Source organism: Eumetopias jubatus, unplaced genomic scaffold (assembly GCF_037043125.1).
Source record: "Eumetopias jubatus isolate StellerSeaLion01/CBP00866 unplaced genomic scaffold, mEumJub1_p1.0 scaffold_16, whole genome shotgun sequence".
Classification (NCBI taxonomy): Eukaryota; Metazoa; Chordata; class Mammalia; order Carnivora; family Otariidae; genus Eumetopias; species Eumetopias jubatus.
The window spans coordinates 84,240,088-84,267,725 of NW_028274822.1; the positions used below are offsets into that span (position 1 = coordinate 84,240,088).

The following is a 27,638-nucleotide window of genomic DNA, read 5'->3' on the forward strand; positions in this document are numbered from 1 at the left end:
TCCAAGTACAAAGTTTATTTCTATTACAAGTATGTTAATAATAATAATAGTAGTAGTGGTGGTAGTGGTAGTAAAATAAAAAGAGGGGATGGGGGCTCTGATACTTGGTTTTCAGGGCAAGCCATGGAGCTTAGGAGAGGCCTCAGTCCTGATCCAGGCAGAGCCCAGCATGGCTCTGGTGGCAACAGGGAGCCCCCAGCCTTCTCCATCATAAGACAGTAAAGACAAAGGAGCCGTGCTCCCCACCAGAAACAGTTACGCCAAATGCCAAAGAAGCAGATTTAAACAAAGCCTCTGGTGCGCTCACCTCTAGCTCAACTCATCTCCAAAGCCTTGTTCCTAACATATATTGCAACTGGCCTGAACACTTTACCCGAGTGCCTCCATACACACCAGAGGCCCAAATTCTACAGTGGGGAGGGACGGTACACAGGAGAGGGTACCTAAAAGTTCCCAAAGTGAGGCCCCAGCAGAGAAGAGAATCACTTCACTGGTGAGTACCAGGTTTCCAGAACCCTCTCTCCTCTTTGCACCAGGACTACACAGCACCAAGAAGCAGTGGCAAAGGTATGTCAAAAGATGGAGCCCTGGCGGGCTGAGAGGCCATAACTTGTATTTTTGCGCAGCCAAAAGGCAGTAGCTAAAGATGAAACATTTCTCAACAGCCTCCCTGCTAACCCTCCCCCAAACCCTCAAACTCCCACAGCACAATCTCAAAAGACACAAAATGGCCATAACCTACAAAAAGTTAAAATCTGTAAAATCTCCCCTGCCCACAGAGCCCAAGAAGAGGTGGGGCCTGAACCGCAGCAAGTGCTGCTGTGCAGAAAAGATGGACCCACTGCGCAGGTCTCTGCGACACCTTACTCCTCCTCCTCTTCCTCCTCTGCATCCCCAGCTCCCTGTTGCTTGGGGGGTTTTGCCTGTTGAACAAGAGAACACAAACGAAGTAGAAAGGAGGAAGTGAAAAAGCAGTTCTCCTCCTCTAGAGCCCTAGAAATGTCAAACTTCGACGGAAACCTCATCCACTGCCTGATGCCCACCTCTTCGGACTCCCAAGAACCGTACCAGTCCCACCCAATTATGAGTCCTCACTGAGCACTCCTGGCTGGATCCCCAGGTACCTTTGCAGTTCTGTTTCGGTAGCTGGCAGCTGTGGAGGTGACCCGCGAGTTCCTGCCACCTTCATTCCTACCACTGAAAGAGAAGGATTGGAAACTAGTTCCTGAGATATTTCTGAACAAAAGTCAGAAACTCAGAACTGAAACTGCTGTAACCAGACAAAAGCAACTTTCCACCAGCAGACAAAACAAATGAACAATGAAAAACCCCAAAAAAGCAAAAGAACGTTTTGGGATCAGGTCGCAATACACGCAAAGTCCATACTCCCACTATGTTCTCCCGAGCTACTCCCAAGCTCCACTCCTGGCTACTGATTCTTACCTTACTCCGTACCTCCCTGAAGGCCCACGGGGGAAGGTGGGTACAAGGTTTTCTGGGTAGAGATTTCGCACTGGGTGAATCACTGGAACGTGTCCAGTGGCCATGGCTGCGTTATGGCTGTTTCGATTGCGTGCCCGGCCATCCTGGCTGTCTAAGTTGTTGAGCTTCAATATGCGAGGAGGGCTAGGCTGGCACCCAGGTCTGGGGCCTGATGTGGATGTTGACAGTCGGTTACAAGTTGCTGTCATATTGTTAATGGGTCTGCTGGGGGGAAGAGGGTAGGTGGGCCCTTTAGCCGTTTCCTGCTTGATATCATCCATATAACCAGAAGCCAAGTCTCCTGAGAAGAGAAAAAAGCACCAGCTTTAGGGAAAAGCCTGCTCTTGCTATGAGTGCTGGATCTGGGGCAGGAATAATAGGATTCCGGGTAAAAGACTGCCTTACTGTTGAAACCCACATCTCTAGAACAAGGTTGGTTGGGAACACCTTGTCCACACTTATTGCCTGAGTCCTCAAATACAGTCTCCTAAGTATTCAACAATGGTGTGCCAGCAAATCTCGAAAAAGTTTCTAACTGGCTTTGTAGTGGTTGGGTTTCAAAAACAGCTTACCTGCCTACTCATGAGGCTTCTAAATAATATTACTAATAAATAGGAGTACCCTTAACATAGTTCAACTAAAAGCAGGAACTCAGGGCAGACATAGTAAGGCCTGAAAATTATCTCCAAATTATCCACTAACTGCACAGATAGGAGACCTGCAGCTGAATAAGCACTGACAAGCAGGTCTCATGGCTGTCCCCAAAGCCATTACCCTATAATACACTCCAGACAGCTTAGTCTAACATGGGACCACAACTAGCCACATGAGAGTCCCCAGTGAGATCCTACTGTGCTTGGTAATTCAGAATTCAGGTAACCCCCATGTTAGAGTAGCAGATGAGAAGTGGTAAGCAGGCCTGAGCCAGCAGCAGACCTGTGGCCTTGGCTCAGCCCTGGCTAATACCCTGGTGTCTGACACGCCTCTTGGGCAGCTCTGGTGAGGTCTCTGGAGGCTGGAAATCCTGTCTAGGAATCCCCTCTGTCACATGGTTGTTTGCTGTGGCTGGGCGTTGGTCACACTGGTCCTAACAAGAAAAACCAGAATTAGTTCCTCAGGATTGAGTTATTCCTATGGTTCCTCAGGATTGAGTTATTCCTATGAATAACTATGAAAGGAAGGAATAGCAGGCTGGGTAAAGAGACCTAATGGGGGGAGGGAGGAGACAGACATGACTTTGACAACCACTGTCAAGAAGGGCCTGGGACGAAGAGGAAACGCATATGGAATGGCACAATCATTCCCATTAGCACCTAAAGCACTGAAAGAAGCACTCTGATTGTGCCAGGATAAAGGAAGCGCTGGTCTTGAGAACCCAGAAAAGCGTGTCAGTACTTTGATCACAGAACATTTACATGGTTGCTTATTTCATAGTCTCCCCTGAGACAACAAGCAGTTACTTGTCTACTGCTTGATCCAAAAGCAGAAGTCTTTCTTACAGAAATGAAATATGCTCTAGCAAGAGCTATATGGGATCAACTACAGAAAAGACCCTGAACATACCCTCAGCATTAGCTCCTCATAACAAACAAGACTAGGCAGAAAATGTATTTTTTTACCAAGAGGTTGGAATCCTAGACTGCAAACCTAAAAAAGAGCTTCAGACTGTCTAGTCTAACTCCTTCATTTATAGATATCCCCAGTGAGGGAACAGAACCTATCTATAAAGGTAAAGCCAGGAATCCAAGACTCAGTGCCTCCACAACAGGAAGAACCTGCCTGGTCAAAAATAAAATGTTTGTCAGTGAACTCAGGGAAACTCTCATCAAAATCCTTTTGGCAAGGAAGTGTCTGGATGGTTCAGTCAGTTAAGTGTCTAACTCTTGGTTTCGGCTCAGGTCATGATCTCAGGGTTGTGAGATAGAGCCCTATTTTGGGCTCCATGCTGAGGGTGGAGCCTGCTTAAGATTCTCTTTCTGCTCCTCCTCCCCTCCCCTCCTACATGTGTTCTCCCACCCTCTAAAATGATAAAAATAAAAATAAAAAGTCCTTTTGACAGGTCCTGGATGCCTGCTTAAATGGAGTCCTGGGTCCCCAGCTAATGACATTATGGTTTTAGTTGACAGAGGTAGAGAAAGTCTAAAAGCCTGAGGCAGTGTACACCTCAGACAGTTCACAGAACAGGGCATAGCCAGTAGCCAGGTCAGGTATGCATGCAACTTAAAAGCTAAAGAAGCATTCTCAGTTCTGAAAGCCTTAGGTTCATTCAGAGTGAAGCAGGCAGGTCCTCTGGGGACTCTTACCTGGTGATGGAACAGCACCTCCTCCTCCAGCTGTACCCCACAGAATTCACATGGGATGATGATGCTATCCTCCACGGGGGATGAACTGCTCAGGCCCATCAAAGAGTCTAACTGATTACTTGAAGCCTGCTGCAAAAACTTTTGGAAGATGACATCAGGATCCTCCACCCCTTTGGGGGAAGTATTGCCCATACTGAGTGAAGGTAAGGCACAGGAAGGATTACAGCTTGTCTGTCTCAAAAAACATAGGTTAAAAAAAAAAAAAGGAGGCGTTAAGGAAAACACTACATTCCTAAAACATTGTCTGAAAGTCACAAATGTTAATAATTCTTAATAATGGGGAGAGAGACTAAAAAGGGTTAGGGCAAACACAAATGGAACACTCTTAAACATTTCTGTACCATTCTACATTGTTTTTACTGTGTTCACGTGGTTATTATTATTCTTTTTCTTTTTTAAAGATGTTATTTTTTTAAGTAATCTCACCCAACGTGGGGATGGAACTTATAACCCTGAGATCAAGAGTCACATGCTCTACCAACTAAGCCAGACAGGAGGCCCTGTGATTACTCTTTTTAAATTGAGAAGACTCAAGATTCTTCCCACAGCCATTAAGTAAAAGAGGCTGTTGTCCCTATTAATAGGTTTTCTTATGCTGTTCCCAAACCAAAAAGTAGATGTATTCAAATACTATATTATTCCACTTATGGGGGAAATATATGTTCCGCCCAGAGCACAGGGATTACTTAATAGTTATGGAAATGCCAGATGAGGCCAAACCAAATCAGAGAACAACAGTGTTGAGGGGAAAAAGTGGTTCCCTCCACCATGTAATCCTCAAACACAAAGGCTATTCTCTTATCATTTCTAAATAGCTCATGAACTTTCAATCATTCAAAAAGCACAGGACACCTTTCATACACCAGGTACTGAGAGATTCAGTAGCTAGGAAAACACAGAATCTTCTCAAGGAACTCAGCCTAGTGGTGCAGACCAACGGGGGATCAGGAGACCACACCATGGGGTGACAGGCTAAAAGAGAAGTGGGCATAGGACTATTGAGGACACAGGTGGGACCTCTGACCTTGTCTTCATAAGATCCCTCAGGACGGTTTCCTGAAAGTCATGTGAGAACAAAGTCTACAAGTAAGGATCTGTGTTGTTGGGTGTTGAGGAAGCAGGGGTGGATGACCACACATCTTGCAGGAAGAAAAAGTAAAGTGCAGGGCGCCTGGGTGGCTCAGATGGTTAAGCATCTGCCCTCGGCTCAGGTCATGATCCCAGAGTCCTGGGATCGAGTCCACCATCGGGCTCCCTGCTCAGCGGGGAGCCTGCTTCTCCCTCTGCCTCTCTCTGTCTCTTACAAATAAATAAAATCTTAAAAAAAAAAAAAAAAAAAAAAAACTAAAGTGCAAAAAAGATCCTTAACCCTTCCAGGAAATTGCAAGGACTTCAGTACACCTCCAATAAATCAAAATGGGGCATGAGATGACATGAGATTAAGATGGTCAGTGGAGATGTACACTAGTCACCATAGTATGGAGAGAGCAACCGGGCCTGCTGGAATGAACGATTACTTTTCAAGAGGGAACAAAGCTGAGTTCTCATACCCTTAGGTCAGTCACACCAAGGTAAGAAACAGTGGTGGGGTGCCTGGGTGGCTTAGTCGTTAAGCATCTGCCTTTGGCTCAGGTCATGATCCCAGGGTCCTGGGATCGAGCCCCGCATCGGGCTCCCTGCTCAGGGGGGAGCCTGCTTTTCCCTTTCTCTCTGCCTGCCACTCTGCCTACTTGTGTTCTCTCTGTCAAATAAATAAAATCTTAAAAAAAAGAAAAAGAAAAAGAAACACAGTGGCTACCTACTGTCACAGGTATATTAAAATAGTTAGCTCAAGGGGCACCTGGGTGGCTCAGTTAGTTAAGCGACTGCCTTTGGCTCAGGTCGATTTCAGGGTCCTGGGATCAAGCCCCGCATCAGGCTCCCTGCTTGGCGGGAAGCCTGTTTCTCCCTCTCCCACTCCCCCTGCTTGTGTTCCCTCTCTGGCTGTCTCTCTCTGTCAATTAAATAAAATCTTAAAAGAAAAAAAAGTTGGCTCAAGATCCCATGTGGCCTACAACACCAACTATGGCCTGCACACATTCCTCAAGTAATTAAAACACACCTGATGGTCTATCAGCAGTTCCTCTGGGTAGAGCTCCTCACAAAACTCACAAGGCAACATGGTCCGGTCAGCTGCACCTAGGTATCAGGCCATACGGTCAGACTCAATGAACAAAAACAAACTTTATCCCCCTTGTAAGGTTTTATATAAAACTCTGACTTCCTTTGACTTTTCTTAGATGTAGCAATTTGTGGGACTGTAAATCCTCCAAGAGGAGCCATCTAAGAGACAAATCCTAAGGAAAAAACTTCCAGTATGGAAAAAGAGATTTACTTGTCAGCATTTCCTGAGCAAGAGTAGAGTAGTAGCTTACCCATTACTCTAAGGAAGAATGTAAATGTGTACTAACCCCAGGCACTAATCTAAAAGCTTCTGTGCATTATTTCTATCCTCAGAGAAGACTTATAAAGGAGATCCTACATTACCCTCATTTTATCAATCAAGAAGTTGAGGCTCACTTACGACTGGTAGACAGATATCCTTAAAAACTCTCCAGGACAAAATACCAAGAACGATACACAACAAAAGTAATTTACGAGAGCAAATAAGTAAGAGTAGTTTTAAAACCAGGATTCCCCAAACAGAACAGCCTCAGTAAGACTGCTGAACAACTGGAGGGTGAACAACGAGAAGAGTTAAGAAAACCTGCCTACCTAGGTCCTCACTCTGGGTAGGACAAAAAAGTCTTTACCAAGGAAGAGTAATTAGTTTGGCCTTTACGTGGGTTTGAGTCTAGAATCTACATTTGTTTTTACATAGATTCATGTTTATAATTTTTAAAAGTCCAAGCCAACCAAAAATTCAATTTAAAATTATCCCAGGGGCACCTGGGTGGTACGGTGCAGTCTGTTGGGCGTCTGACTCTTGATTTCAGCTCAAGTCATGCACAGTCTCAGGGTCGTGCACGATCTCAGGGTCGTGAAATCGAGCCCCACATCAAGCTCAGCACCCAGCAAGTGTCTGCTTAAGATTCTTTCTCCCTCTGCCCCCTCTTCCACAGCCCGCCCCCCTGGTCTCTCTCTTATATAAATCTTTTAAAAAATAAAAAAAATAAAAATAAAATTATCCCAGTCAGTAGTATCCCTAGGCACCTACAAGAAGCATATACAAAATACTCTGAGGAACACTTTAGGAAGTTTAATGTTAAAACACACACAGAGCAGGCACGTGGGTGGCTCAGTAGGTTGGGTATCTGACTCTTGGTTTTGACTCAGGTCATGACCTCCCGGGTTACGGGATCAAGCCCTGAGTTCGGCTCTCAGCTCAGCACAGAGTCTGCTTGGGAGTCAGTCTCTCTCTCTACCCCCCCTTTCAGGCCCTCCCCCCACTTGCATATTCTCTAAAATAAATTTTTTAAAAATTAAAAACAGGGGCACCTGAGTGGCGCAGTCAGTTAAGCATGTGCCTTCGGCTCAGGTCATGGTCCTAGAATCGAGCCTTGCATCAGGCTCCTTGCTCAGCAGGGAGTCTGCTTCTCTTCCTCTTCCCCTCTTCCCCCCTCATGCTCACATGCACCCTCTCTCTCAAATAATATTTTAAAAAAATAAACAAAACAAACAACAAAAAAAACCCCACACACGCAGGAGGCAAGCCACCATGACAGTGAGCAGAAACAAATAGCGAAAGAGACTTTAGATATATTTTCAGACACTACAGAAAAATAAGTATATCTAAAATGTTTAAAGATGTGTTTAAAAAGGAATTGGAACAGGACAACCCCAGATTTAAAAAAAAAAAAAAAAAAGCCTTTTGTAAGATCCTTGCTCAGCGGGGAGCCTGCTTCTCCCTCTGCCTGCCGCTCCCCCTGCTTGTGCCCTCTCTCTGATAAAATCTTAAAAACAAAACAAAACAAAACAAAACAAAAAAACATTTATTTGAGAGAGAGAGTGCACACAAGCACATGAGCAAGGGCAGAGCGAGAGAATCTTCAAGCAGACTCCCTCCTGAGCATGGAGCCCATACAGGGCTCAATCTCACAACCTATGAGATCATGACCTGAGCCAAAACCAATAGTCGGACACTTAACCAACTGAGCCACCCAGGCGCTCCTATAAAGGATTATTTAAGGGGTGCCTGGGTGGCTCAGTCAGTTAAAGCGTCTGCCTTCGGCTCAGGTCATGATCTCAGAGTCCTGGGATCAAGCCCCACATCTGGTTCCCTGCTCAGCGGGGAGTCTGCTTCTCCCTCTCCCCCTACCCTCCCCCTACTGGTGTTCTCTCTTTCTCTCTCACAATCTCTCTCTGAAATAAATCTTAAAAAAAAAGATTTAAAACATGATGAGGCACAATTGAAGAAAAAAAACAAATCAAATACAACTCAAATAAATGAAAACTATACTAATCACTGAAGTGAAAACCTCAATGGACATACTGAATAGATTAGAAAGTAGACATTTAAGAAATTACCCAGAATGTACCCCAGAGGACAAAGAAATGGAAAATATAAGAAACAGAGGATAGAGCAAAATCTAACACATGTAGGAGAGCCTGGGTGGCTCAGTGGTTAAGCGTTAGACTCTTGATTTTGGCTCAGGTCCTAATCTCAGGTTTGTGAGATCAAGCCCGGCAACAGGCTCGGTGCTCAGTGGGGAGTCTGCTTGAGATTCTCTCTCTCCCTCTACTCTCCCCCACCCCCTGCTTGCACTCGTGCTGACTTGCGCCCACTCGCACTCTCTCAAATAAATAAAATCTTAAAACAAAAAAAAAAAGGAAAAGAAAAAGACTACAAAGAATGGAAGACAGGGCACCTGGGTGGCTCGGTTAAGCGTCTGCCTTCGGCTCAGGTCATGATCTCAGGGTCCTAGAATTGAGCCCTGTGCTGGGCTCCCTGCTCAGCAGGGAATCAGCTGTCCTCTCTCTCTCCCTCTGTCCCTCCCAGCCCCCCCATTCTCTCTCTCTCTCAAATAAATAATCTTAAAGAAAAAAAAAGGAAGACAAGCAATAATCAAAGAAATAACAGATGACAATTTTCCATATAGATGAAAAATACTAAATTTACAAATCAGGAAAGCCAGCAAATCCAAAGAAATTTAAAGCCAGAGAAATCATCAGGAAACTGCAGAACTCAAAGACAAAAAGATCTTAAAATGAGCCAGAGAGAAAAGACAAAGTACCTATAGAGAAATAACACTAACAGATGACATCTCTATAGCCAACAACAGAAGCCAAAATATCTTCAAAGAACTAAGACAAAATAATTGGCAATCTTGAACTGTGTGACAGAGAAACTACCATGTAACAAGAAAAAATAAGATTTCAGACAAACAAAAATAGAAAATTTACAATCAACAGACACTTTCAATAGAATTTCCAAAGAATATACCTTAGGAAGAAATTTATCCCAGAAGGAAGTTCTGGGAAAAAAAGGAAGAATGGGTGAGCAAAGAAAATGGTAAACATGTAATAAATAAAATAAATACAATGAGTATATAAAACAAGAAATATCTATAACATGGTGCTAAAAAGGAAACAAGAGAACACTAACTTACCACATTAGTAGCTTTTAAGTTATAAAGGGACGATCCTAATTCTAAAGGTACTGTATTAACTGGGATAAGTGTGATAAGGTTGATTAATTTTAGTCTTTGTTAAATTAAATAGAGATGTTGAAATTTCCTGGGCAACCATCACAAGAATAGAGGCAAAGAATATAAATTCCAAAGCAGTAGAGAGGAAAAATGGAACGAAACAAGCAAAAGTCAATAAAACAATCTAAGATATGATCAAGAAAGGAGAAAATAAAGGAAACTACACTGAACTCAGTCTTCACTTGTCACTACTATGCTACTGCATTTTACTTTCTTTAGCACCATGAAAGTCAAGTCTGAAAGGGTGATAAGGACACTCACATTAAAAAATGATGCTCAGACTTTGGAAATGCTTTCTTTGGGACTAGTGCATTTTCCTAAGGGAAAGAAGCAGCAACTATTAGGTAAAAAACAGATCAAAGGTAATAAAGGAGAGAATCTGTCTGTCAATATTTCATAAAGGGTTACCAAACTTAGAAATGGAGAAAAATTCAAAGCGAAACATTACATTGACAAGCCTTGTTGTGCTCCCCAAAATGCAGGAAGTTTAATAAAACCAGCTTTTAAACAGTCTCGTCATAATACATATTCACAACCTTGTCTGTGCAAAAAAATGTAAGGTTACCTAATTACCTGCTGAAAGTGGTAACCTCTGGGGAGAACCAGGAGACTTATCAGTGGGTGAGAAGAAGACTTATGCTTCCTTTTACACTCTTTCACAATCTTAAATTTTTTTTCATGATTTTTGCCTCTTTTTTCTTTAACAGATTTATTGAGACATAATTTACATGCAACTCACTTATTTAATTCCTACCCAATCATTTTTATTACAGATGCAATTTTTTTTTTGAAGATTTATTTATTTGAGAGTGAGCAAGACAGCACATGCAGGGGGAGTAGGAGAGGGAGAGGGAGAAGCAGACCCCTCTGATGAGCAGGGAGCCCAACACAGGGCTCAATCCCAGGACCCTGGGACCATGACCCGAGCCAAAAGCAAACTTAACCAACTGAGCCACCCAGGGGCCCTGCAAATTGTTTTTAAATATCCTCTACTCAAGGGGATGGAAAGTACAGCTCAGGGAATACAGTTAATAACACTATAATATACTTATTGTATATTATAATGTATATAATTGTTGCATCACTATGTTGTACAACTGAAACTAACTTAGTATGTCAACTATACTTCAATTAAAAAAAAAAAATCCTCTACAAGAAGCATTTTCTTAAGGAAGAAAATACAGCCTGAGGCGCCTGGGTGGCTCAGTGGTTAAGTGTCTGCCTTCAGCCCGGCTCATGATCCCAGGATCCTGGGATCGAGCCCCGCGTCGGGCTCCCTGCTCCACGGTAAGCCTGCTTCTCCCTCTCCCACTCCCCCTGCTTGTGTTCCTTCTCACTCTATCTCTCTCTCTAATAAATAAATAAAACCTTTTAAAAATAAATAAAAAAAGAAAAAGAAAATTAAAAAAAAAAAGAAAATGCAGCGTAAAACAGTGTTTTTTCAACTGATAGGGACATAACCCTCTAAGGAGCCACAGACTCACCCCTTATTCAGTCTTTGAATTTACATGTTAACCAGCCACAGTCTAGAGATCATAAAAACAAAACATCTGGGGTGCCAGTTGGTTAAGCATCCAACTCTTGGTTTCGGCTCAGGTCATGATCTCAGAGTTGTGAGATTGAGCCCCTCATCAGGCTCTGCGCTAGGTGGGACCTGCTTAAGATTCTCTCCCTCTCAACCCTCCTACACTGTTGGTGGGAATGCAAGCTGGTGCAGCCACTCTGGAAAACAGTATGGAGAGATTCCTCAAAAAGTTCAAAATAGAGCTACCCTACGACCCAGCAATTGCACTATTGGGTATTTACCCCAAAGATACAAATGTAGTGATCTGAAGGGGCACATACACCCCAATGTTTACAGCAGCAATGTCCACAATAGCCAAACTATGGAAAGAGCTGAGATGTCAACAGATGAATGGATAAGGAAGATGTGGTATACACACACACACACACACACACACACACACACACACACACACACACACAATGGAATATTATGCAGCCATCAAAAAATGAAATCTTGTCATTTGCAACGATGTGGATGGAACTAGAGGGTATTATGCTAAGCAAAATAAGTCAATCAAAGACAATTATCATATGTTCTCACTGATATGTGGAATTTGAGAAACAAAGCAGAGCATCATAGGGGAAGAGAGGAAAAAATGAAACAAGACAAAACATAAGGAAACAAACTGAAGGTTGCTGGAGTGGACGGGGGTGGGAGGGATGGGATGGCTGGGTGATGGACACTGGGGAGGGTATGTGCTATGGTGAGCGCTGTGAATTGTGTAAGACTGATGAATCACAGACCTGTACCCCTGAAACAAATAATACATTATGTTAATAAAAAAAAATTCTCTCCCTCTCCATCTGCCCCTCCCACACCCGTCTCTTAAAAAAACAAAAATTTTACATATATATTTACTATTTTTCACATTAATATAACTTATAATTAAGAAAATACATTTTTTAAAAGTATTTAAAAATATATTTTTTAAAAAGCAAAATGCCATTACCTATCCAAGTTTCTATTAAACACTACCATTTACCTCTTTTAACCAGGACCAGTTCCTATTTTATCTAAATCAATAAAATGTTAAGAGTTATCCTACTGTTCTTGGAGTCGTTATGCACATAGTGACATAAAGAAAACTCATAGATGGGGTGGCTGGGTGGCTCAGTCAGTTAAGCGTCTTCTGCCTTCAGCTCAGGTCATGAACCCAGGGTCCTGGGAGCAAGTCCCGCATCGGGCTCCCTGCTCATCGGGGAGTCTGCTTCTCCCTCTCCCTCTGTCCTTCCCCACTGCTTGTGCTCGCTCTCACTCTCTCTCAAATAAATAAAATCTTAAAAAAAAAAGAAGAAAGAAAACTCATAGCTGATAGCTGCTTAAGTTTAGGTCCCCAAAACCTCTTACAACTCCAGCATTTTATTTTTTTAAGATTTTATTTAGTTATTTATTTGAGAGAGAGAAAGGGAACATGAGCTGGGGGAGGGCAGGGGGCGGGGAGAAGCAGGCTCCCCACTGAGCAGGAGTGGGGCTTGATCCCAGAACCCTGAGATCATGACCCAAGCTGAAGACAGACACTTAACCGACTGAGCCACCAGGTGCCCCCTCCAGCATTTTAAATATGTATGACATGCATCCCTCAAATATACTGTTCTCCAAACAAGAGACCCAAAGGAGTGGTTCACTAAACACAATACAACTTTTTATTTTTAAAAACATAGTTTTTAGGGGCTCCTGGGTGGCTCAGTCGTTAAGCGCCTGCCTTTGGCTTAGGTCATGATCCCGGAGTCCCGGGATTGAGCCCTGTATTGGGCTCCCTGCTCAGCGGGAAGCCTACTTCTCCCTCTCCCACTCCCCCTGCTTGTGTTCCCTCTCTCGCTCTCTTTGTCAAATAAATAAATAAAATCTTTAAAAATAAATAAGAAAGAAAAATAAAAACCTAGTTTTAATCCATGAGTCTGATAATACTAAAAAAAAAAAATTGTTTTTATTTCTTTTTATTTATTTGGTTTTTAGTAATTTCTGCACCCAACATGTGGCTCCAACTCATGACCCTGAGATCAAGAGTCACAGAGACTGAGCCAGCCAGGATCCCCTGTTCTTTATAGAATAATAACTAATTTAGAACAAAGGATAAAAACAGAAAAATCACCATTGTACAATCACCAGTTATACCTGATTCAAGCAAGAAACATTAGTGAATACAAAAAACTGCTAAATAAAAGGTTGTATAAATATCTCATTCCTCCATCTCAAAATAACAACCTAAATCTAGGTATTATAAAGGGGAAAGCTACCCATATAATGGAGGTATATGATAGATCTCATTTTAATGAATAATAGGATAAACTGACTTCTTGAGAAGGACACAACATCACCAATGTAGGAATTCTGCCACAACTGTGTAACTTGAATCTAAACATGAGAAAACAATCAGACAAATCTAAATTGAGAAAGAAATATTCTGCAAAACAACTGTCCTGGACTCTTCAAAAGTACCAATATACTAAAAGGAAAAAAAAGGGGTGGTGGTGGTGGAAGGGCCTAAACTAAATTAACCTAGAAAGAACTAAACACAATGTGTAATCCTGGATCTTGAAAACAAAATAAATAAGGATATTTATTGTATAAATAAGGATATTATGTATAAATAGGGAACTTTTGTTAAACTTCCTTACAGTGATATGTTTACATACAATACCCTTGTTCTTAAGATACATGCTAAAGTACTTAGGGATAAAATGTTATGTCTGCAACTTATTCTCAAATGGTTCAAGGGTAGAAATAAAAATATAGAAAATAAATGGAAAAATACTAAAATTGGTAAATATAAACAAGGGGTATATAGACATTCACTATACTATTCTGATGATTTTAAAGAATAAAAAGTTGGGAAAAGCAAAACAAAAAAGGTAAATCTTATCTCATGAAAAACTCTCGATTTTATATAAATTACATAGTGTAAGAGTTAAAAAACCTGTAGAAACAGAGGCTAGTACAGAATAAACAAACCTACCCTTCATGTCATTCAGAGCATTGGAACCTTCAAAGGACTGGTCTGCACCACATACAGCCCTCCAGAAGTCCTGCTCTGCCACACTGCGGGCCTGTCCTTCATTTTGCAGACTTAGGGCCAACATGAAGTCCAAGTTTGCACTATCTTCACCACCCTCTTTTGGGGGCTGTCGGGTTCTATTCCTTTCCTGCCTTTCTTGTTCTTCCACTGGAAGAAAAAATAAATAAATAACCAATACTCAAGATACATTAGAGGGGTGCCTGGGTGGCACAGTCAGTTAAGTATCTGACTCTTGATTTTGGCTCAGTTCTGAACTTAGGGTCATGAGATCGAGCCCCATGTCGAGCGCCACACTCAGGGCAGAGTCTGCTTGAGATTCCCTCTCCTTCTGCCCATCCCACTTGTGCGCACCCACGCTCTCTCTAAAATTAATAAATACATCTTAAAAAAAAAATTAGAGATGTTGCTACCTCAAGTCTCCCATGCTTAGCAAATATTCAAGGTTTACAGGCATTTGTGCAGGAACAAAAGAGGCCTAGCCTTCCTGTTCTCACAGGACTCCAAACATTAAGTCTGCTGTGATAAAAGGTTCCATTATTGTTCTAATTGTTTTATTTATACCCAAAATTATTGAGTTGTAACTATGAGACAAGCACTGTGCTAAACATTTTTCATGTATTTCTGCACTATAGCAGAATAGTTTGAAGCATGGAGTCAGATTGCCTGAATTCAAGTCCCAGCTCTACCACTTACCTAAGAATGACTGTGAGAACTAAATCATTTAGTACATATTAAGCACTTTACAAATGCCTGAAGCACATACTGTATACTCAGTAAATACAGAACTGTCACTGTCATCATCATCAACACTAGCTATAATCCAATAGTAATCCAATAGCAAAAGGTTCTGTTATTTCCAATCTGTAGGAAAGTCAGGTAGTCTTCCTAATTAATGTTACCTAACTACAATCAGGTTTCTATTATTAAGATCTATTTGCCCCCAAATTCCTGTTCCCATTTGCCCTGAGATTTTTATACCATTCCAGTTTTCTAATCCAAACACAACTCACATAGATTATTCTGAATTGGAAACTGGGCTGTCATGTTCCTTTGGTTGGTAGCTCTATTATGGAAAAGATCTGATTCAAAGGCTCTCAGGGGTCTTCGGGGTAGCCTCACAGGTGGGTCCAGAGCCTCAATTTGCCTGAGGAGCTGGGATGCAATCCAGATGCCATCTTGACCCCAGGACTCATCATACGCATTAGGAGGCATGGCAACCTCATCTCTCTTTTCCTCCCCATCTCTTCCACAAACTTCAGGATGAGTCTTCAGATCTTTCACCAGGACATTGCGCCCACAATTGCCACATAACTCTGTCCGGGCACCACAGTAATCTTCATGGTCCTTCAGTTTGAGAACAGAAAGTTCCAAATCACAGTGCTGGCAAAGGGCAAGCCGTAGAGGACACTCAGTCTCCTGCAACACAGAGTAATAAGGCAGTTAATAGGCCAGTCTAAGAGAGGCTATGTTTTAATACAGGGAAAGGAAAGCCAAACATACTTATTTACTTCAATATTCTTTTCCAACCCTAGCTTTGCCTGCCATGCTTTCCTGTGCATTCAAGAATCACAGCTTCCCTCTTTGTCCTTGTCACTAGATTCTACAAAGGGAAAGAAACTCTTAGAAGGAATCTACTCACTCAGCTACCCTATCATTATTTTGTGCACACATTACAAAGTAACCCAAAACCAGCCAGAAAAGCCCAGGTGCAAAGAGCAAAAGCACAGCAATTCAGATGTTTGTCAAAGCTCCACCAGCCCAATTTCCCCTTACTACTCCAATCTATCTTAAGTACCTGGTAATGAGGAAAAGAGGCTGTCCTTTAGAAAGACACTGATTTTTCTAATCTGCACATTTCTATACAGCACTGGCTTTAAATTGACCAAGTAAACCAGGAATTACCAACAAAAATGACACCAAGAATATAAACACTCAGCAGATGAAGGACAAAATTTTTATAAAGCGTATTTTGAAACTGTAACTAAAACACCAAAAAATTAAAAAGATATAAAGGCATATGTTACTCTGATATACACATTGCAAACTTCGGAACTTAAACTCAGAACTTCAATGTAACATCACTTCAAAAGTTTAGACACTTTACAACCACTGTGCCAAAGAACAAAAACTTCTTTCCATACAAATTAAACCCAAGTTCTATTCTAAATGTTACTTTAAACATTTTTAGGATTATTTGTGTATGCATGGAGTATCTCTTGTAGAAAGCACAAGAAAATGATTAAAGAGAGCCTAGGAACAAGAATGGAAGAGACAATTTTTACATATATGCTTTTGTGACTTTAAAATTATATACCACGTAGGTATTAATACTGATTCAGAAAGATTTTATTAGAAAAATGCCACTGATTTAAATTTACTCATAACAGCCAAAAAAAAAAGTACTCAACAGCCAAGAGTAAAATATTTCTGGCACATACCAGATAATATAGTGAGTACTATGTTAACCACCCTAAAAAGTGCGAATAACTCACCAGAGCACCAAATAAAGTATAAACTTTTTTTTTTTTAAGAACTGAAAAAAAAACCTCTTTAGTTAATCTCTGGTCTACCACTATCTTGGTCTAACTTGCAGGAATGTAAGGAAATACTTTGTACTTGTACCTTTATAATGATTGATATATTACCATGTTACCTCTAGAAATAGCTGGAGGGGAGAGGATGAAGACAGGACAGCTGACTAGAGGTTGTTTTATGCAGCAGGTAAATATAATAACTGGAGAAATACTCATTATTTAATGTTAACGTGACCTCAATCATAACCCCCCCTTGCTGGTGAGGCCCAGTAAAACATAGGTCGAATGTTTAGAAAAACTAGTAAGAGTTTTTATAAATAAGAGTATTTATAAGACATTTAATTCTGTGCTGTGGAGTTATGAATGGTTATTGTTTTCTTCTTACATTTTCCAATTTTTCTACAATGATTATGAATTACCTTTTAAAATTATAAATTGTCATTTTAGGTACATAGAATAAAAATGTACAAATCTTAAGGGCATACCTTGGTAAATTTTTACATATGTAATCACACTATGTAACCAACTAAATAGGGGATTTTTTTTAACTTGTGAATTAATATGCTCGTTCACAAAAACAATGTTTATTCAACTATGGCCAGTTTTATTTCAACTATGGACCAAATGATACCAAGTGCACTCTGAGGAATTCCTTTGAGTGTAAACACCATGTTACCCAAGTGACCAAGAAGTCAAAAGGAAATTACAAGATGTTAGGCAGGCTCTGTACTAAAGAGGTTCTACCACACTGGCAAGCCCGGGCCTGGTTTGGCATTCACTGAGGCTGCCAGCTAAACCCCAGCAGAAATGATAGACTCAGTTCCAAAGAGAAAGGCTCTGAGACCTGAGCATGGGGCACAATAGCCATGCAGCTGAATCTGGCAGCAAAAATCAAAGCCTTAAATAACACTTTGAGAGACAGTGTTTGTGGAGCTGGTAGAGAACCAAGACTCAACCAGACTGGTTTTCTGCTCTGCATGTAACTCAGTAATCTCAGTAATATTAGCTCCATAGTAACTCATGCTCTTCATGGTACAGGGAAACCAACCTCATGCTTCTTTAACTGCCTCTTCTCCAACTTCTTATTACATTTGCAGGTCACCTATGGCAAGAAGTGACAATCAATAAATTGGCTTTGTGATAACATAATCACTTGCTATTGCAAAATAGCAAGTATAATACAGTTATGAACATTTGAGTACTGGTGGTTTACCTGACAATGTTCTGTAGCCATGTGACCCTCCATGTCAGATTTGGGAAATGGTTCCTTGCAGATAGGACACATACCAATGTTCCTTTGACAGTGGATCTCATGGATGGTAAAATTAAACACAGGAATTTCTTTTTTGCTAGAAACAAATCAAAGGGAAAGGCAAGCATTACTGACTAATCTATGCACAGTGATATTACATGAAAATCTGGCTTTTCTGATCTTTAGTCTCCATTACTTCTCTTTAGTAAATCTAGTCTGTAAACTCTTATGATTATTACTACCCCTACTTTTCAAGGATTAACTCCCAAAGGTTTTGAGTCTTCTGTGCAACAATGAGTTATCAGTGCTATGTACTACCTCTACAACTCAGCCTCACTTCTAGATGTCAGCGCTAATCACAACTAGCAACATGAAGTCAGATGCCAAGAAATGAACTAGGCTTTTCTAAAACCATCCATGACCCAAAACACAATGATACACTCCAGGATTGTTTAAAAACAAAAACAAAAAACAAAACAGCCTACCAATTATTTTCACTCCAGGTCTGAGGTAGGTTTAACCTCATTAGATTTTATTCCACTAAAAGTCAAACCAAGGGGCGCCTGGGTGGCTCAGTTGGTTAAGCGACTGCCTTCGGCTCAGGTCATGATCCCAGGGTCCTGGGATCGAGCCCCGCATCGGGCTCCCTGCTCGGCGGGAAGCCTGCTTCTCCCTCTCCCACTCCCCCTGCTTGTGTTCCCTCTCTCGCTGTCTCTCTCTCTCTCTGTCAATTAAATAAATAAAATTTAAAAAAATAAAAAATAAAAAATAAAATAAAAGTCAAACCAAAAAGAGCAGATGCCAGCATTGGGATACTCAGTGGGGAACAGAAAACTGTCTCCCTTACATCCCACATGCCTTTCAAAGCAGATTAGATACTAGTCAGGAACGTTGGTATAAACTTCACTGCAGAACTGTATAAAAATGAAGTCCTGAGTCCCTTCCCCCAATCCTGTCTCCTCACTCACTTTTTGCCATTCTCTTTAAGGGATCCAATTCAAGATCATCTCTAAGTTACAGAAAAGGGAAGAAAATGACAATCTTAAATAAAAGAGTAAGCTCATTTAAATTTAACAAGTGTTTCATGTACACTTAAACTAGAGGCACATTCAAAGTCTTTACTTTCCGTCATTTGGATATGACCATTAGAAAACTCCCATTTTAGTCTAGCTAAAGATTGCATTTAAAGACTGACTAGGGGGCGCCTGGGTGGCTCAGTTGGTTAAGCGACTGCCTTCGGCTCAGGTCATGATCCTGGCGTCCCGGGATAGAGTCCCGCATCGGGCTCCCTGCTCAGCGGGGAGTCTGCTTCTCCCTCTGACCCTCTTCCTTCTCGTGCTTGCTATCTCTCATTCTCTCTCTCAAATAAATAAATAAAATCTTTAAAAAAGAAAAAAAAAAATAAAGACTGACTAGGGGTACCTGGCTAGCTCAGTTGGTAAAGCTTGTGATGCCTGATTTCAGCATCCTGAGTTCAAGCCCCACACTGGGTGTGGAGCCTACTTAGAAAGAAAGAAAAAGAAAAGAAAGAAAGAAAAGAAAGAAAGAAAGAAAAATAACGAATGTGCCTAGGGGTGCCTGGCTGGCTCAGTCAGTAGAGCTTGTGACTTGGTCCTGGGGTTTTGAGTTCAAGCCCCATGCTGGGTGTAGAGATTACTCAAAAAAAAAACATGAATGGATAAAGAAGATGTGGTATATACACACAGTGGAATCCTATTCAGCCATCAAAAAATGAAATCTTGCCATTTCCAGTGATGTGAAGAGAACTAGAGGGTATTATGCTAAGCGAAATAAGTCAATCAGGAAAGGCAATTATCATATGATCTAACACCTATGTGGAATTTAAGAAACAAAGAGAGGATCATAGGGGAAGAAAGGGAAAATAAAACAAGACGAAATCAGAGAGGGAGACAAACCATAAGAGACTCTTAATCATAGGAAACAAACTGAGGGTTGCTGGAGGGGAGGGGGATGGGGAGCTGGAGTGGACATTAAGGAGGACACATGTTGTAATGAGCACTGGGTATTAATAAGACTGATGAATCACTGACCTCTACCTCTGAAACTAATAATACACTATATGTTAATTATTTGAATCTAGATTAAAAATAAATAAAGGAGTCTATAAGTATGTCACCTAGAATAAAATTTCAGAAAAATAAAATACTGAACAGAATAAATACAGATAATTACACAAATCTTTAAACATCCTATTTAGCCTACAAAGCTAAGTACAATGGGAACTCTTCCTTGGGGCGCCTGGGTGGCCCAGTCAGTTAAGCATCTGCCTTTGGCTCAGGTCACGATCTCAGGGTCCTGGGATTAAGCCCCACATGGGGCTCCCTGCTCAGCAGGGAACCTGCTTCTCCTTCTCCCTCTGGCACTCCTCCTGCTTGTGCTCTCTCTCCTTCTCTCTCTCTCTCTCAAATAAATAAAATCTTAAAAAACAAAAAACAAAAAAAGGAACTCTCCAATAACCACACTAAATTGTAGATAGCTTATTTCTCTTTCATAGTTTTAATTTTCGTACATCGTGTAAGAAACATTTCAAAGTAGGATGACTGATGTGCCTCCAGCTAAGTCACACTCCCAGTCTGAAAGACCAAGACACCAAATAAATGCAAATTCATTTCCACCCAACGGTGAAAACTATCAAGGAAGCTCTTACAGCAAAACTGGAAGGTGATACAGAACAACAATCAACTATGAGATGGGAAGAAATCTCAACTGGATAAAGAGGGAAACTATCAATATCTTGAAAGATTTAACTTCCCCTATTTCTCCAAAATTCCAAGCTTTCTGAGGAAACCAACTAAAATTAGTTTTAAATTAATTTTGTTTTATTGAAGGATATTAAAATATATAGGGGCTATAAATCAAAGTTATGATCTAAACCTATTAAATTAACTGGGCGCCTGGGTGGCTCAGTCGTTAAGCGTCTGCCTTCGGCTCAGGTCATGATCCCAGGGTCCTGGGATCGAGTCCCACATCAGGGTCCCTGCTCTGTGGGAAGCCTGCTTCTCCCTCTCCCACTACCCCTGCTTGTGTTCCTGCTCTTGCTATCTCTCTCTCTGTCAAATAAATACGTTACCAGTGGTATTGTACACTGTTTAAAAATAGGCTGAAAATGTGTTTCTAGGACCATAATGCAGTCTTTAACCAGGTAATTTCACTCTTGGAATTATAAAGATTTTCATTAGTGTCATAAAACAGTAAAAAAGAAAATCATTAAAAATGTTTAAAGTAGTGAGTGGCGGGCGCCTGGGTGGCTCAGTTGGTTAAGTGTCTGCCTTCAGTTCAGGTCATGATCCTGGAGTCCCTGGATCGAGTCCTGCATCGGGCTCCCTGCTCGACAGGGAGTCTGCTTCTCCCTCTGACCCTAACCCCTCTCATGTGTTCTCTCTCATTCTCTCTCAAATAAATAAATAAAATCTTTAAAAAAAAAAAAAGTGAGTGGCTACGGTAAATGTATACCAATAAAATGAAAGTAGAGCTATATCATGATTGTAAATCATATATGCACAAATGCCACAAAAAATTAAACCTAATAATTATTGCTTAGGGAGTGGAGATTCATAATTTTTACAATAATTTTCTTTTAACGGCAAAAATCAAGAAAATATGTCTACAGTTTTTATTTTACAGGGCTAGTCAGGATAACCTATTGACATAGAACATTCTATATACCCAAGGCCACTAAAATTTTAGAATTAGACCAAAAAAAATATTAAGGACCACATAATCATAACAAAAAGCAGTTAAGAATCAAAAGCAGCTGTTAGGTAAGACCACAGAGTATTTACTATGATACATTTTCACCTCTTGGGAAACTTTGAAAGAAACCTTGAAAGAAAAAGATACCTGCAATAATTACACACATGAAACAGTTGTCTACTGGTTTTATTTTCTTTTTAAATGTAGCTGCCAAGATAGTCCCACCAAACATTCCAACCAGACAAAATACCAATATACTTGCTTCCTATCATACAGATAAAATCAAGACGTTTTAAATGACATAAATGAAAATACAACTCCATATCTAGATAAAACTGCCAAAAGCCCCAAGGAGGGACTAGCAAGTTAAAGATGAAATCTCATTTTAGATAGAAATGACTGAAAGGCAAGCCAAGGCTTCCAGAAAAATTCCCAGTAGTCTTCTAAATGCTAAACGCAATAAGCCAAAAATCAATTCATTAATATATGCAAAAATAAAAGTCAAAGTTTTTTTTGTTTTGTTTTGTTTTGTTTTTAGTAATCTCTACAACCAACATGGGGCTTGAACTCATGACCCTCAGATCAAGAGTCATGTGCTCTTCCAACTGAGCTAGCCAGGCACCCCAGTAAGTCAAAACCTTCTAACATTGAAAGTCCTATTCCCCAGAACCACACTCTCCCCACAGAGAAGAGAGATGACATGCAAGAACATCTTCAATAACAACAAACTACTCCTTTTACTGGCCCAGTGGATCTAATGGCAACTCATTTTTTTTAACTTAAAAAAAGATTTTTTAAGTAGGCTCCATGCCCAAAATGGGGCTCGAACTCATGACCCTGAGATCAAGAGTTGAACACTCTGACGGAGCCAGCCAGATGACCCAAATTTCTTATTTTTTATTATTTTTTTTTAAATAGGCTTCATGCTCAACAGGGGGCTTTAACTCACAACCTTTAGGTTAGGAGTTGCATGCTCTACCAACTGAGCCAGCCAGGTGCCCCCTCACTTTTTAAATTTTTTTTATTATTATTTTTTTTATTTTTAGTAAACGCTATGCCCAACGTGGGGCTTGAACTCATGACCCCAAGATCAAGAGTTGCATGCTCTACCAACTGAGCCAGCCTGGCACCCCGGCAGCTCACATTTAAAGTTACCTTAACTTTTCTTAGGGAACAATAGAAATATAGCTCTAAAAACAAAAATTTTAAACCTGGAATTTAAACAGGGTTACTGAGATGGGAGGTCTGTGCTAGCTTAGTCACCTTTCCATGCTAATCTTTTTTCTTAAAATAAATTGCTTTGGCTTTGAATAACCCTGTTTTCATTAGCTTTCCATTAACTTACCTTTTTTTTTTTAAACTCCCTTAGCATAGTTATTTATACATTGTCCTGGCCTTGAGATTCCTTCAAATTGGAGAACTGATAAAATAAGAGTATCTTAATTGACATTGCCAATGCCTGTTTTTTTACACAATCACATTGTTTTCTTGTGATTATTTGCCTTGCTGATTATTTTGTATCAGTAATAGCACACACAAAACACAAACAAATCTAAAATAGTTTTTAAATTGGCAGAAAGTGAGGGGCGCCTGGGTGGCTCAGTCATTAAGCATCTGCCTTCGGCTCAGGTCATGATCCCAGGGTCCTGGGATGGAGCCCTGCATCAGGCTCCCTGCCCCGCGGGAAGCCTGCATCTCCCTCTCCCACTCTCCCTGCTGTGTTCCCTCTCTCGCTGTGTCTCTCTCTATCAGATAAATGAATGAAAAATCTTTAAAAAAAAAACTAAATAAATAAATTGGCAGAAAGTGATAGTGGCATAGTAGAAAAAAATACCCTATAAAGCAAGACTCTCCTCAGAAATGGGATACCTGGGTGGCTCAGTCGGTTGAGCAACTGCCTTCGGCTCAGGTCATGATTCTGGAGTCCTGGGATTGAGTCCCACATCGGGCTCCCTGCTCAGCTTCTCCCTCTGACCCTCCCCCATCTCATGCTCTCTCTCTCTCTCTCTCTCTCAAATAAATAAATAAAAACTTAATAAAAAAAAGACACTCTCAAAAATGAAATCTTAATTCTGTCAGGGAAAGAATATTGCAACCAGCAGTTGCTCTGATTATATACTAATTCTGTTGAAAGCCTGAGTAAAAAGAAAAAGGCAATAAAAAAATAAAAATTGTTATCTGGCTCAAATCTTCCACCAATCTGAGTTAAAGTATTTTCCTTCTTCAACATCTCTTCCCTTCTACCACAATTTGGTAAGTTAAACATAGCACACTCAGTTCTGCTTCGTTTTTTTCTTTAGCCCTCCATTAAGAGCACTTGTATATCACTAAAATACCAAACTCTCAGGAAATTATTAGCTGCATCCTAAGTTTCATTTCAGCAAGAAAGAGCTGCTCTTTCTTGTCACTCATGTGGGTTAAACACACCAAAATAGAAAGCTTAACATCCAAGATGACACCAAGTCTTCACAAACAGTTCTGGAATCATGAAGTGATAATGATTAAGCTGGACTGCCGGAAGACTTTAACTAGACTTTTTTTTTTAAATTTATTTACTTTTAAAGCAGTGGAACATTCCTTCAGCAAAATCCTTTATAAAAACAGTTGAGTGGGTCTGGTTGAACTCCTCTCTCACTGCTAGATGTAGAGCCAACCTCACTAAACTTATTCCCAATCACCCCCCAAACAGCCACTGTAGCCACACGGGGAAATCTTTGTAAACATTTTCAAAAGCATGCATCTAATCCAAACATTGTATTATATTTTTTGTATCTTTTTATAAAAAAGCATGACGAGGAGGGGCTCCTGGGTGGCTCAGTCGTTAGGCGTCTGCCTTCAGCTCAGGTCATGATCCAGGGTCCTGGGATTGAGCCCCGCATTGGGCTCCCTGCTCAGCAGGAAGCCTGCTTCTCCCTCCACGACTCCCCCTGCTTGTATTCCCTCTCTCACTGTGTCTCTGTCAAATAAATAAATAAAATCTTAAAAAAAAAAAAAGTATGATGAGGGCACCTGGCAGGCTCAGTCATAGAGCAGGAGACTCTTGATCTCAGGGTTGTGAGTTCAAGCCCCATGTTGGGCGTGGAGCCTACTTAAAAAAAAAAAAAAGAAAAAGAAAAGAAAAGAAACAAAATAAATTTTAAAAAATAAAAATGTATATTTCTCAGAAATACAAAAAATAAATCTGCTTATTTATACATCAGAAAAGTGAGGCTCCAAAACAGTCAGTGGGGAGACTTGACAAGTCATTAACTAAAGGCAGGTACCAGAGCTCCAGACTCCCAGCTCCATCACATCACTCTACTCATTTCTCTATGCTACCTGAACCTACCATCTTATCACATTACTAAAACAAGCAATGTTATGTAAAACTGTTAAAAAGGCTTTAGTCCCATATATTTCCACATTATATGGTTCCAATTTTAACCTGCCAATAAATAAACCAACCTTTTAGAGAAACTAGTTTGTTCTCATTCCAACATTTCTTAGATTTAATTTCTTACCAATTGTCACACAGTTGAGTGTCTTGGTCATCTAGAAATTCAGCCATCTTTAGTTCTTCCTGAAAACTACAAAGGAGAAAGTGTACACTTTCAATTTCATTTCTGCTTTTAGGATGACATGCAGAATGCAAAAACAAAAAATGACTACACAGAAAATGTTACCAAAACCAGTACATTATTTTATTGAATACCCAATACACTTAGATTTTACCTTATTTTTTAATTTTCATTTTAAAATAATTTGACAAGCAAAAGCTCCACAAAAAACTCCTGTATACCCCTCACCCAAGACATCATAATCACAGTAAAATTATCAAATGCAGGAAACTAATACTAATGTTAAAAACTAATCTATAAATCATATTCATGAATCATCCCACTAATTCCCTTTTTCTGGCTCAAGATCTAATCCAGGGTCACATACCACATATAGTTATTTCTCCTTAACCTTCTTTGATTTAGAATACTTCTTCAGTTTTTCATCTTTCAAAATGATGTTAAGTATAGAATGTCCTTTAGTTTGAGTCTATTCAATGTTTCCTCACGATTAGTTATGTTTTTTGGCAAGAATACCACAGAACTGATGTTGTGCTCGTCTCAGTGCATTATATCAGAAAGTACATGATGTCAACAGTTTTATTATTACAGATGATGTTAACTTTGATCCTTAGGTGAGAGTGTCTGCCAGGTTTGTGCACTGCACAGTTTTTCCTTCTTTTTAAACAAGATGTCAATGCAGAGAGCAAAGTGCTGGCAATTTTGTTACCACTATTTACTTTATTCTTTTCCATGACACAAAAATGGTCTTAAATACTGCCCCAAAGGGGCTCTTTGATGGTTTTGACATTTCCGAGTGAACCCACTTTTCAAAGCATATATTCATTCAACATGTTAATTGGGACCCTGTGTGCCACACTGGCACTCAGACTACTTCACAAACTAAAGAAATAAAGTGTCTAACAGATGAACTTAGTGACACTGAAAAATAAGCAAATTAAAGGATACCTTATTGTATTTTGCTGGAAAAGTACAAAGACAAATGGAGATGAAGGGAATCTACTCTAGATAAAGGTGATGAGAGAACGTTCTGACAAGATGACATTTAAACGAAGACCGGAAGTGCGAAGAGGAAGTAAGAGAGGATGGGAGTGGGGGAAAAACCCAATCAGGCAGAGAGCCTAAAAGGCAATGAAAGAGAAAGTAAAGGTAGATCTGGAAGAGCATAATGAAAAACGGTAATGATTCAAGAAGGCCTTGCCAGGTGGAGCAGAAAGGATATCGGATTAGAGTCCAAGCTCAACGGTAAACCACAGAAGGGTTTTAAATGAGGGAGTTACATGACTCAAGATAACCGCTCCCACAAGAAATGTAAACTAAGGATAGGAAGCATCTATCTATAAAAATAAATCACGTTCCCAAAACGGGGAAGCCTGGAGACTTTTCTCAGGGCTGTCCGCTTCTAGGTGTGCTCTAGAAACTAAACCAAGACCAGAGCGTCGGATGAGGGAAGCGCCCCTCTGGCTGCAAGGGGTCTGGGGGTGGCACGCAGGGCTGGGAGTGGGCCCCTCTGAGGGTCGAGCTCTGGTTCCGCCACGCAGTGGATACGGGATTTAACCTTTCTGGGCCTCAAATTCTTCAGGCAGACACCTGACAACACTTCCAAGGGCCGCTGTACGGAGTAAATGAGCGAATGCACGGGAAGTGCTCCCGCACAGCGCAAGTCTTCAACCTGAGAAGGAGCCCCTCTCAGGGATTTCGGGCGGAGCTGCCCCCTCGGGTCCAGGCTCAAGAGTCGGTTTCCAACCGCCCCCTCCCCCCAGGGAGTTCGGGTCGGGGGTGGAGAGGGCACCAGCTTCGCAAATAGGAGCGGTTGACATTTACCGTGCGTCTGACTGCTAAGCGCTTTACAGGGACCCTCTCCTCCAGGCCGCAACCCTCGGAGGTGAAAGCCATTATCCCATTGTGGGGAGACAGCCGCCGTACGGTTGGTCGGAGTGGGGACTCGAACCCCGGTCGCTGGCCTAGAGCCCGCACTAAGCCAGCGCGACACCGCCGCGCCCCCTCCGCTTCCCCCCCCCCCACCCCGAAAGCCGGGGGCTCGCGGCTGGCTCTGCCCGGGGCGCGGTGCCCACAGCGGCGCTCCGGACGACGCCCACTTTCCCGACGCCCGGGCCAAGGCCGCGAAGGGGCGGCGCCGCCGGGGGCTGTCGAGACTCGGGTTCCCTGAGGAGAAAGCGCGGCCTCCTCCTCTGGCCTGAGGAGACGCCGCGGCGTGGCCGTCTTTCTCCTTACGGCCGCGACCCCCGAGGCCCATAGCTCCGTTGCCTACAAACCAGGCCCCAGGGATGCCAGCCTCCTCCCGAACCGGAGGCCGCAGTGAGGCTCCCGAGGCTCGGGCCGCCGCTAGACTCACCCAGGACGACAGCAAGGACTTGCAGCTGACCCGCTAGCCGCAGACACAGAGCCTCCTCAGTCAGCCCCCGCACTGAACAACGGCCCCCAGAGCCGCCTCACCACTTCCGA

The 27,638-nt window shown here is 41.5% G+C and overlaps 1 protein-coding gene across 3 annotated transcripts; it reads right to left on the reverse strand.

Moving 5' to 3' along the window:
• Nucleotides 1-27,633, reverse strand: TRAFD1 (TRAF-type zinc finger domain containing 1). 3 transcript variants are annotated; one of them, XM_088019301.1, is made up of 13 exons: nucleotides 27,529-27,633; nucleotides 25,116-25,181; nucleotides 24,625-24,703; nucleotides 17,863-17,998; nucleotides 17,698-17,751; nucleotides 15,126-15,531; nucleotides 14,056-14,262; nucleotides 5,947-6,023; nucleotides 3,786-4,016; nucleotides 2,449-2,569; nucleotides 1,444-1,783; nucleotides 1,125-1,197; nucleotides 1-923 (listed from the first exon to the last, which is right to left on the reverse strand). In XM_088019301.1, the coding sequence occupies exons 2-13, from the start codon at nucleotides 25,144-25,146 to the stop codon at nucleotides 864-866; spliced, it is 1,815 nt and encodes a 604-aa protein (XP_087875427.1). In that variant the 5' UTR covers nucleotides 25,147-25,181; nucleotides 27,529-27,633; the 3' UTR covers nucleotides 1-863. The 3 variants fall into 3 exon arrangements, with proteins under 3 accessions (XP_087875427.1, XP_027972338.1, XP_087875428.1); XM_028116537.2 differs by lacking the exon at nucleotides 24,625-24,703; XM_088019302.1 differs by lacking the exon at nucleotides 14,056-14,262.
• Nucleotides 27,634-27,638: the final 5 nt, after the last annotated feature.

Bases quoted from the DNA above. Each gene is read 5' to 3' on its own strand.
- TRAFD1 (XM_088019301.1), bottom strand. From the start codon at position 25,146: ATGACCAAGACACTCAACTGTGTGACAATTG. The intron at 2,570-3,785 runs GTAAGAGTCCCC...TTTTCTTGTTAG, and splicing joins AGGTGCTGTTCCATCACCAG to GACCAGTGTGACCAACGCCC. The intron at 924-1,124 runs GTACCTGGGGAT...CTTGTTCAACAG, and splicing joins ACCGAAACAGAACTGCAAAG to GCAAAACCCCCCAAGCAACA.